The sequence below is a fragment of the Onychostoma macrolepis genome, chromosome 06, assembly GCF_012432095.1.
Source record: "Onychostoma macrolepis isolate SWU-2019 chromosome 06, ASM1243209v1, whole genome shotgun sequence".
In the NCBI taxonomy this organism is placed as follows: Eukaryota; Metazoa; Chordata; class Actinopteri; order Cypriniformes; family Cyprinidae; genus Onychostoma; species Onychostoma macrolepis.
The window spans coordinates 28,013,542-28,025,753 of NC_081160.1; the positions used below are offsets into that span (position 1 = coordinate 28,013,542).

Sequence of the window (12,212 nt, forward strand, 5' to 3'; positions counted from 1 at the left end):
TTAAAGCTGAGAGGAATTTTCCATTCAAACATTCATTCAAAGTTCCTCGTCGCGGAAGTTTCTAGAAAACGGAATCTCCTTAAAATATTTGAACGATATCTGCTCATTTTCTGAGGTAAGTTTTTATTTTGAGGGGAAAAAACGTAAAGCAGATTTATTTTCTAGTACTAATATAGAAGTAAAATAGTAGAAATATAGCAGAAAGCTCTTCACCGCCAAAACGTTTAACGTTACGTTACCGTTAATATACTCATAAACATGTTATATATTCGGTGTTGGAGGTATGTTCTTTGAATTGTTTTAATTTATTTAAACCGGTTTTAGTTTGCCGTGTAACTAACCTGCAGTTTAGACCGTTAGGAGAAACCGGGTAATTCATTTCCGCTTTTTTAGACATGCTGACTGAATTTCCGTAACTGCATTCAAAGCGTTGCTTTTGAGATTTGTTTTATAAAGGTTTATTTAATTATTTATTTTTCATTGCATTATGAACTCTCGTTAATACTGTATTATCTGTATCATTATTTTTTAATGTAACAGCCACAAAAATGTTGGGAATTAGGAACGATCTTTGTGAAAATAGTTATAAAATTGCCGAAGAAATAACATGCCGAGACTTAAGCTTGTTTGCAAGCCTGGACGTGGGTAAGAGGAATGTCACTAAACATGTCAGGTCTTGAGTTATCTTGTTATATTCACTTCACAGGAATAAGCGGTTTCCAATTCGTGAATGAATCATTCTTTTGGGTCGACTCTTTATAAAGAACACGTTGAGCTGGTTCACAAAACCAGTTTGAAAGATTCGTTCACGAATTCACTTAAACATTCCTTGCAATTAGCGAGTCATCAAGTAACACCCTTATTAATAAATTGCATATTGTATCATATATATATATATATATATATATATATATATATATATATATGGCTTTACCGTAACATTTAATCCGTGGGATGCCAGAGACCACGTGATTGCGTAATTACGTCAGTACGTAAAAGAACTGCCCGCGCTTTGAAACAAACTGTTCGAAAAAGTCGACATTCGCGGAAATGACTCGTACAGTAATCTCTACTCAGCAGACCAGAGATCTAATTACACGCCACAAAGCCAAACCCCCTGACTGAACACATACGTACATTCCACATTAGCCGGAAGTGAGTCAGTCTCATTTGACCTTATGGCTCAGTGTTTTGTCCGGTGGATTAAAACCTCCTGCGATGCGTCGGAAGAGCTTAATGACAGCGAGGAGAAAGTTGTTTATTCCGGTTGTAGAGTACGTGTAGACAGGCTTATTTCAGTCAGTTAACACCGATCACTGTCTTTACTCCAGGTCTCTGCTCTCGAGGTCTGAAATCCTTTACCGATCACTGCAAGAAACTCTCATCAAACTCGGTCTTCATCTCATTCCTGAATTCCTCACTTCACAATGTCTCAGCAAATCAGGTACAGGAGATTATAAATCATATATATTTGAATTAGGTTGTTTTTGGGTGATGTATTTTATTTTTGAATGCTTCTTCTGTTGAATGTCCTTGTAAATGTGACCTTTCTGTATGTAGTTAAGTTTTCAAAAAAAGTATACTGTGTACTCACACACACTTTTAGGAATTTAAAGGTCCTTTTGATATATGTGTGTGTCTATGTGAATGTATTTCTTTATTTTATTTTATTTATAACTTGTTTAATTTTTTACTTTTCCCCCTCACCTCTAGCCTCCCTGCCAAACTGATTAATGGTGGCGTTGCTGGCATCGTTGGGGTCACTTGCGTGTTTCCCATCGATTTGGCCAAGACCAGACTCCAGAACCAGAGACCAGGCCAGCAAGTCTACAAGAACATGTAAGGGCTCTCGACTACTTTTCCTTTTCCTATTCTATTTTAATTCACACACACACACTATTATTAGAAACTGTTGCTTGTTTCATGGCTGTGGCATTCCTCACTTTGATTTGATTAGCCATGCATTGGTAGTTAATCCTAGTGGAATGTGTGATGCATGGTCAGGCATTAGTTTCCGCCTGACATGATGGTTCAGCCACTGTGGTCACTGCAAAGCCTTATAAGGATTGAGGCCAGACCGTGTCTCATGCTTGATGTAAACACATACTGAACATACCACACGTTGTTAATACAGGTTAATTTGTTGAAGCAGATTGGCTGACCCATGTTAACAACTGTTTGTCTTTTAGGATTGACTGCCTCATCAAAACAGTGCGATCTGAGGGATACTTTGGCATGTATAGAGGTAAGATTCACTCTTTTATTTATTCATAAGTGACTTAATGTATAATTATACTCTACTTAGATTAGTATAGCCTCTTATATGGCATGATGGGTACACCTGAATAGACTTGAGGAATCCAGTCCATATGACTTTGGAGAATGAACTAGAATAGCTTGGCTGGTGGTAGTTAAATTAAAACGAATACAGTGTTTGTTTTTTTTTGTTTGTTTTTTTTTGCTATTTATAGCACTGAAATAGCAATATTTAAGCACTTTCCCAACATTTCCCAATTTAAAAAAAAAAAACTGTTCAGAGTACACTTTGGTTGGTAACTTAACTTAAATGCCCATAATAACAGCCTAGAGTGTACATAACCCTTTATTTTTAACCCTCTGATGCATGGCGTGCACTTATAGTGGCATTTAAACCATTCATGTCCAAACCACCTTGGGGTGAATTTTTTTATTATTTTTTAATTTGGCCCTCAGCCATGACTATGCTTTATTCCTGACCGCACATCTTGTATAAGTAGCTGTAATATTTACAATTGTCTTATAATGTTAATGGATCTCTCAAAATACATTTTATTTTAAATTCAAGAAAATAATGCACTCAAAAAAGTAGGACATGGTTTTATGGTGTTTTAAAGTATGAAGAAACGTTACTTTCTTGAGATTTAATAATTAATGCATCAGAGGGTTAATTTTAAATGAAGCAAATCAAACATGTTGTAATGATTACGTTTGGTCGATCAGTTGTTTGGCTTCAGTTATTCAGTAGACCAGTATAAGTTTCCTTGAAGAGTGTTATCTGTAGAGTTTGGAGGAGATTGGAGTCGGTGTTTTGTGCCGGGTCTCCATTTCTGTGAGGAATGCTGTTGTCTGCATCTGTGTTTTTCATGTTACAGACATGGGTCCCCGCTGGGATAGTGAAGGCTAGCCGATAAGGCGCAGCCACGCTGGAGGCAAATCATTTATCATGGTTCTTACTCCCTCTGCTCTATTACAATTAGGCACCAGTTTTTGATTTATTTATACACAATTATTGAATTGATATTTACTTTTTTTGCTTCTTCCTCCTGTGTAGTTTTTTTTTTTTTTTTTTCTCCTCCTCCACTTTCTTCACTGTCCTTGCTCTATTCTCATTCGGTACTAACCCATCTTGCCATGTTCTGTTAACATCTAGAATGTTTTGTTGGATATTCATCATCATCACTTACACTCATTATCTGCTTTGTCTTTTTTAAGGTCTTTTTATTTGATCATGTGAACAACTGCTGTGTTTTGTCTTTAAAGACAGTGGCATCTTAAAATAACATGGTTTCAATTAGGGCTGGGCAGTATGACCGAATTCTATATATTTTTGCATAAATTCAACCCAAAATGTTTTATTTTACACTGTTATACTTTTTTCAATAACATAATGAATAATTCACAAATTAAAGTTACTTAGTCTTTTCTTTTATTATGGATTATTTTCTTTAGTATGTGAATTAACATACTAAAGAAATGCACAACAAATCCATACGTCTGTAAAACATTTCACTTCATTGAAAAACAAGAGTCAATACAGTACATTATAAATATAATGTAGACAGTACATTCTAAATAATATTTGAAGCTAGCTCACATCAGATGACTAATATTAATACTACAGTTAACACGTGCAACACATCAAAACTACACAAAGCAGTATTCAATGCAAGTGTTTGGAGAATAGGCTGTGTTTCTCTTTGTTGTTTGCAGATTAATCACTGCATGAACTGCACAGCAAAATCTACCTGCTGACACGTTTCTCTTCTCTTATATACTGTGATACTGCACAACCCTAATGTCGGTCTCTTTCTGGAATGTGCCTGCATTCATTTTTGTTTCACTACATTTTATCTGAATATTCTGTCCTATTTTTCTGTCCACTCTGTTTGTTTATGTACTAGTACATTTTTGGTTTTGTTCACATTATGTAAAATCCCCCTCCATCATCAGCTCACAGTTCTCTCATAAGCTTTGCTTATATTCTTACAGTCTTGGTAGCATTTTTATCTGTTTGAATGGTATTTGATAAGGTCATGTTGTAGATTTATCTCTGGTTTGATGGTGGTGGGGAATGTGTTTGCTGATCTGTGGTCAGTTGTGGTGTAGTTTAACCCTCTGTTTGTTTGTCTTTTAGGTGCTGGGGTTAATCTTACACTGGTCACTCCTGAGAAGGCCATAAAACTGGCTGCCAATGACTTCTTCCGGTGCCACCTTTCCAAAGATGGGTATGTTTACAACTGCTGCACTTCTTAGTGCTTGTTCAGATGCAGTTCTTTTAAAATGTACATCTATAATCATTGCCTTGTTTGTTACAGGAGAGGGCTGACTGTATTTAGAGAGATGTTGGCTGGATGTGGTGCAGGCATGTGCCAGGTTATCGTCACTACTCCAATGGAGATGCTGAAAATTCAACTACAGGATGCTGGGAGATTAGGTAGGTTTCCTTTTTGTGCTTAATGAAGCAAAGAAATCTAGCCTATTGAGCATTCTTGATTCTATTGGTCTGTTGTGTCATTTGGCCTCAATATTTGTTGGGGGTTATTTTGCAATGAGTACAGTGTAGTTGTATTTCTCACTCAGTCATTTAGCTGTAGTAACGACTTTCCGATCATCTTCACAGCCGCTCAGCAGAGAAAACCAGGCATCATTCCAGCCAACAGACTGGCGACCACAAACGCAGTGTTGAGTCGCTCCTACAACGTGGTACCCAACACCTCATCCAGGGCTGTATCTGCCACCCAGATCGCAAGAGAGTTACTGCACACTCAAGGCATTCAGGGGCTCTACAAAGGCCTTGGTGCAACTCTGTTAAGGTAATGCGTCATAAAATCTGTACTGTAACAACACTAAATGCAAACATTCACAGTAACGAGACTATAAATGCCCTGTGTTTTTTCTTTTTCTCTTATTTAGAGATGTACCTTTCTCGATTGTCTACTTTCCTCTCTTTGCACATTTGAACAAGCTGGGTAAGCCCTCGCCTGATGAGGCTGCACCATTTTATTGGTCGTTCATCTCTGGATGTGCCGCAGGCTCCACAGCTGCTATTGCTGTTAACCCATGTGATGGTAAGAGTTGTTTTGGGTCCTCTTCAGTCCTTTTTCATTGGCACAGCTTTTTTTTTAAAATGTATATGCTCACTTTTTTTTTTTTTAAATCCTATTTGGCAGTGGTTAAGACCAGGCTGCAGTCTCTAAGCAAAGGAGCCAACGAGGAAACCTACAGCGGCATAATTGACTGTTTCAGGTGATGCATCAGTCCTTTAACTTGTTTTAAATGTTACGATTTAACTGATTTGTAATTCTGGAATGTGAGTATATCATCTACAGTGTGTGACCTTTGCTTGTTTTTTTTTTTCATTCTTACAGCAAGATCATGAAGCGAGAAGGGCCGTCGGCATTCCTGAAGGGAGCGGGCTGCAGGGCTCTAGTCATCGCGCCACTGTTCGGTATTGTACAGGTCATGTACTTCCTCGGCGTGGGAGAGTTTATCATGAGCCAGTCCTCCCTAAAGCTAATCTCTGACTGAACAGACCCCAGTATCTCTGACTGTGGCAGCTACACAACCAACTGTACATTTACAAGAGAAGATAAACAGTAATCAAGATGGTAGAGTTGTTGAAAGAATGACAACTTCTACTCTGGTTAAGTTCCTGTGAGTTTTTTCCAGCCTTACCACACTTCCTCTTTGGTTTACAGGCTTATTTGATGGGCTGTGGCCAGTGTTTTGCACTTGTTGGTAAGGATATGTCTGGAAGAGAGCGCTTGACGTGCTTACGTTTTCTTGAAGCATATGTGAATGTTTCCCCTCAATGAGGGAGACTGGTGTCACTGTAATGACACTGTTTTCTGACTCCCCATCTATCTACAATTCTTTTGTCTCTTTTCCTACTCAAAATTCACTTATTTCTGTTCCTGTCACTGTTTTCAGTGTCTAAACAATTGGGTTACTTAATGCTTTTGAAGCTTTCAGACTTTGTAACTCTAAATTGTTCATCGTTTTAGGGAATGTCATTGACTTTCATTCCGTTTCGTTCCATCAGATGCACATCGTGGTCCATTTCAATTTCTGAGCTGATTTTGGTAAAGATGCAGTCTAAAATGAAGTATGCAATGACTACTGAAAACAGCCTAACATTTGATGCATATCGTATTTATGCAATATTTAAGACGTGCATTTATTTTTATTTTCCGTTACATGGACCAGCATGTGTTACTGTAGCTTCCAGGGATTTCTGATCCCATAACGTAGGTCATTATTTTCAGGTCATGTGTTTGCCTTAAATTAACATGCAAGACAAACTCTTCAAAGTTTGAGGGACCTGGCCTTGAGCAAAAGGCTGCATGTTTAAGTGCTGTGATGTTTGATGACAGTATTAACATCTTCCTACAATGACACCTCAATGCAACATGTATTAATTTCTGTTTAATGCAATGGTCTACTTCAACATTACAAAAATGAATAAAAAATCAAATGTTTTATTTGTGTGAGCGCTGTTTTAATGTTGCTCAGGCTTTCATGCCCGGTGACCATAGTTTCTTATTTCAAAGCCATTTACATGCAACACGATGCTATGAAACAGTAAAAAAAAAAAACTACTTCACGTTAAGAGCAACTACATTGCTCTTATTGTAATTGCAAACATGTTTATGATGCAGCTTTGTCTGTTATAAAGGCACATAGAACAAAACTAGTGGGTCACATTCCTGAACGGACCTGCCAAAGCAAAAGTTAGAAAAAAGAGGAAATGGTTTAAAAATTACTTCAGATGTTTTTGCAATTTTACAGTGGTATTGCAAATGACATTTGTTGATCTCCCTAAAAACTGGGGTTTGAACTTTACAGATTCAAAATCAGCCAAGTAAGGAAAGTAATCTGCATTAACCAGATTCAAAAAATAAAAACAAGATTAAACCAGTGACACTTAGAAAAAGTCAACATGAATCAAACAATTTTAAGGTTTTTATTGTCTGGAAAATGGAGGTCGAAAGTTGAGCTTCCTCTCAGCAGTAACAGTTTTTCAACTCTATTTGCTATTATTGCTGTAATTGTTATTACTATTAATCAACATTAAGATACTACTGGCAATATTTAAAAAAAATCTGGCCTATGATAGTAGCCTTAACAGTGGTGGGTTTTTTTTGGTTAACATTAACCGATAGCACATAGGTGCGAGGTCAAAAAGTTGTTTCAAAGAAAGAGCAAGTTAAGTTTTGATAAAATTATGAAGCTCATTGTTTCGTTTGGAAAACCATGCACTGATGAACCTTGAAATGTTATGAAATTAAATTGATTTTGAGTTTGTGTTGACTTTGTTGACTCAATCCACTTATCAGCTTCATTCAGTATCTTTATGATGTGGCAAAAGTCCAATAACCAAATACTAATAACCAGCAAAACACAATAAACATGACCCATTATCAATTAGCACAAAAACCTGGTCTAGTTCACACAATAAATAGCATTAAAAAAAAAAACATGAAAAGTAGTTTTTTTTTAAATCAGTGAGGCAGCAGAGAGCTTATTTACATCAGCAAGTAAATGTCCAGTTCACTGTGAAAGTCTGAACTGAAGACTCTATTAGAGGAGATCAAGTTTGAATAAAAGCAAGATGTACACTGTGAAGTTTCCCCTTGTGATGGTGATTCAGTAATAAATAATTAAAGACAAAATAAATGTAAAGGTTAATGCGGTTACAGTAGCAGTCCATGCAGTGGAGGTCATCATCAAACAACGCAAGTAACAAAAGACAGAAACAATCGCTGTTCACGAAACAGTACCACAAGACCCACACTGCCTCATGGGAGCTCCTCCACCCGCTTCCCGAGCCTGAATGTGATGGTCTGATGAGGTCAAAGATGGCGGGCTTTGAAACAGTCCAACTGAGTGAGAGTGGAACCGCGAAGATCCTAAATAACTTCTCTGCTGTTCCGAATGGCGCAGCATAGAACCATGCTGAAGATCATGCCAATTATCTGCCAAAACAGAGGGAATGTTCATATGTTAAACATGACAAATACAAGCTACAGTTTTCCCAAAAAGCATTTGAACACTTAAGCCACATGTACCGCGTGGCCTACGATAGTAGCCTAAACAGTGCAACACTGCTGGAAGGTCACTGCATTACAAAATTTCAAACCAAGTCTCATTAATATTAAAGATAACATATGCACATTTTGTATATACTTTTCTATACTATAAAGCAAATCTCAGCTGCCTAATCTTTTAATTCATTGCACACTGTAACTGTATTACCATCTAGCTCTTGCTATTAAATTTTAAAAAATATATAAAAATTGGATATTTAAGTATTCTCATACATGGACTATACTAACGTAGGACCATATACGTAGGATATAACATATCTTGTTACAAAATGCAAACTAAATTATCGCTCGGCTCTAATCAAGGCACACACACACACGCGTGTGCATGCACATGCACACACACACACAAGATACAAAGATATAATAACCGTTAACATAATTTTCTGTAAAAAAATGTACTGTGAAAATCACTATACAAATAAATTTGACTACATTTTTGAAGCACATTTCACAAAAAGAAGTTTGTTAAAATTTTGTTACCATAATTCCAGCAATGCCGATGCCAACATATCCGATTATGAAGAGTTTTTCGTTGAAGAACTCTTCTATAGCTGTGTTACAATCCTTGAAAATATTTCAAAAGAAAGTTGAGTGTGGATGTTGTGATAAAGATAAAACAACAGCATACATACACAACATGGGTTCAGTTCTACTGACTGTAAAGTGAATAGCTCTGGCTCTGAAATCTGATTGGATGAACCACTATCAAAGTTATAAAATAACAGAGATATGCATGTTTTATCACCAACAATTGTAATTGCTTAATAAAATGTACAAATCATTGTTATGCACAACTGTGTTTCCTACCAACTTATGCAGATTTGGGCAATGACTATTTATTTTATGATTGTTTAAATTACTTATTATACAAAACTATGATCAGACAGTCTTTTCTTTTCGCTTTTTTGACGTCATCGTTCATTTACCAATGTTCATTCATTAAAAGCTTACGTACTCCATTTCAATATACAACAACTTGCATTTAAATACCACACGCATTATCATAACCACCATTGCATTACAATATACCTCTTATTCAAACATAAATTACCTCGGAATTACCTCTTGTATACACTAACAGTTCAAATAAACCATCAGCAGTCTTTACTTTTAACAATGGAAAATTCAATGATTATTATATTATTATTATAACTTATTTTCACACTGAATGCTTGAGATCTACTCCACAAAATATTACATATTGATTTGACCAATTATAATTCATTAAAGGAAAACAGAACGATCCAACTCCTCATTCATGCCACTTGAAGTAAGTGATTTAAGTTTATCGATCCAAAATGCTTCTCGTTTGAATAATTCTTCATTTATATTACCTCCTCTGCGTGATCCAATAACTTCCTCTATACCTACAGTATACATTCCAATTGTTTGATGTCATGTCCCAGTTCATTCAAATGTCTGGCTACTGAAGAAGTTATGTCTTGTCGTATACTTGACTTATGTTCATTGATTCGTAATTTCAACTGACGCAATGATTTACCTATATATATTTTTTGACAAGGACATTTTAACATATAGATCACATTACGAGTTGAACAGGTAATACAAGATGTAATTTTAAAGCATTTTTGTGTTATTGGACATATAAACTCTCTACACTTTACCAAATTTCTGCACGGGAAACAACCTTGTATAAAAGCAGCATATCTGGTTGATCAGCATATCTGAAAGGTTACGCAATCTCTTAAAGGTAAACAATGGGTGATACTGAAACTTGTGGTGCAAAGATGTATCAGATGATAATATGTGCCAATCTTTATAAATGACTGATTTTTATCATATTACTGTGCTCACTGTATGTCAATGAACAATTTACTGAAATTGTTAATTGTTAATTTTTAATGGGTTTATCTATTTTCAAAACATCACGTCTATTCACTTTGTTTACTTTATGTAATGCATTATTTAACCAGCATTGTGGATATCCTTTAGAACGAAAACATTGAAATAATGATCGTTTAAATTAAAAGAAAAAAGAAAATGATGAGCGATTTGACTGCAAACCAAATAACACCTCGTTTTTAAGTTCAAGTTTTTACAAGCAGTCATTGAGTCTTTTACATTGCTACAAAAGATTTTGGTTTCAAATAAATGCTGTTCTTTTAAAATTTCCACTCATCAAATAATCCTGAAAAAATGTATTAAGGTCTCCATAAAAATATTAAGCACCACCACTGTTTTCAATATTTCTTAAGCAGCAAATCAGTATATTAGAATGATTTCTGAAAACTCATGTGACACTGAAGACTGGAGTAATGATGCTGAAAATTCAGCTTTGCATCATAAGAATAAATTACATTTTAAGATAGAAAGCACGTATTTTAAATAGTAAAACTATTTCACAATATTGCTATATTTTATATTATACACACACAGAGGGCTACAGCTAATAGTTGTGGTGCACAAAATATATTTTAATAGTTAATTTCTATGCTCTTTAGCCACTGTAAACAGTATGTAAGCATGCTGTTGTGGTTTGGTTTTCTCTAATGTGCTTTGCTGATTGGGATCAGCTGACAGTATGAACTTGACAACTGAAGCACAATGTGACATCATGTTTCTCAGGCGATCAATGTGTCTTCCCGCCTGTTATAAATAAAAAAAACTGGCGCCTTTGTGCCCCTGTGGGCTTATCGGATCAAGTGACTCATGGGACATCTTGCCACTGTCTGCTTCATTTTCCTCTCTAAGCCCCTCTTACCTCCTCACTCCACTGGTCTGTGTCCCGCACCCCTCCCTCCCTCCCTTATACACCGTACAGAACAACATGGCTGCCATCTAAGGGTCTGTGTCAGAACTACCCATCACTTGAGTCTGAAACATGTCCTGCTTGTGAGTCAAAAGAGCACTAACAAGCTCTGATGTTAAGGGACACATAATAAAGTAAAATAAAGGCAAAAAAAAGTCATATGTGATTAAGAATTGGCTGTGCTAAGTAAATAAAATGCAATGTGAATTCCTGACCAATCTTAACATGTGCGACAGTTTGTGATATGGCATCACTGCAGCACTCTATACCCCCAAAATATAAACGTGATCGACAAAATGGAGTGTCACTCATTGTGGTCATGCTGCTGGTTAGAACAAGCACTTTTTTTAATCTCTTTGTGCCTGGCTGACACACAATGGCTTGTGCTGCAAATATACACTGGGTACAATGGCTAAAATGCTCTTTCTCTGGACAAAAAAATGCATATAGATTTTTTAAATAAAATAATGCAATGCAATACAGCTACATGGCCTATAAAGACATAATCATGGATGTCGCTAACAATTATTTTGGTAATCGAGTAATCTGATCATTTTTATAATACATATATAATAGAAATGAGGCAATAATAATTGGACCAAATAAGATACCAAGATATAAGATATAAGCATATCAAAAGCAAGTAATCATGTAGTTTTATTGAATAAAACAGTTAAATACAAAACATAATGAGACATTAAAACTATATCTTATGTACATTATGTATTATATCAAATGCCTGCAGGGGGCGCCAACAGCCTCACAAATTAGGGCGCGATCTAATCTTTGTTTGATATTGACCAAACAACATATAATTCCGATGTCCACTCAATCTTTAATATTTGGTCGCTTCTTTATTATAGAAATGCGTTTCTTGAACAAGAATGTGGACATCAAAACATGCAAACTCAGAGCGAGGGTTTAAACTTTTATTTTAAAATTGCGATGAACAGTTAGCATATTGAGAAAGATGTTGGCATAGGTTTATAAATGATTTACCTCATAAATCTGATAGAACGCTGCACATTGTTCCCAGATGAACATTATAACCAAAAGTCGCAGCATTAGCAGAGATG

The 12,212-nt window shown here is 35.9% G+C and overlaps 2 protein-coding genes across 2 annotated transcripts in view; one reads left to right on the plus strand and one right to left on the minus strand.

Moving 5' to 3' along the window:
* On the plus strand, nt 1-6,738 carry slc25a55a (solute carrier family 25 member 55a). The gene is made up of 10 exons (XM_058779339.1): nt 1-115; nt 1,332-1,444; nt 1,714-1,839; nt 2,190-2,245; nt 4,394-4,484; nt 4,575-4,693; nt 4,880-5,072; nt 5,173-5,327; nt 5,430-5,505; nt 5,628-6,738. Exons 2-10 carry the CDS (start codon nt 1,428-1,430, stop codon nt 5,785-5,787), a joined length of 993 nt encoding a protein of 330 aa, XP_058635322.1. The 5' UTR covers nt 1-115; nt 1,332-1,427; the 3' UTR covers nt 5,788-6,738.
* The window catches only part of tspan2a (tetraspanin 2a), a 22,644-nt gene continuing 17,101 nt past the window's right edge, over nt 6,670-12,212 (minus strand). Inside the window, exons 7-8 of the mRNA XM_058779340.1 lie at nt 8,847-8,930; nt 6,670-8,234 (exon numbers count right to left, since the gene is read on the minus strand). Coding sequence (XP_058635323.1) covers nt 8,169-8,234; nt 8,847-8,930 — 150 coding nt within the window. The 3' untranslated portion in view covers nt 6,670-8,168. The remainder of the gene's footprint in view (nt 8,235-8,846; nt 8,931-12,212) is intronic.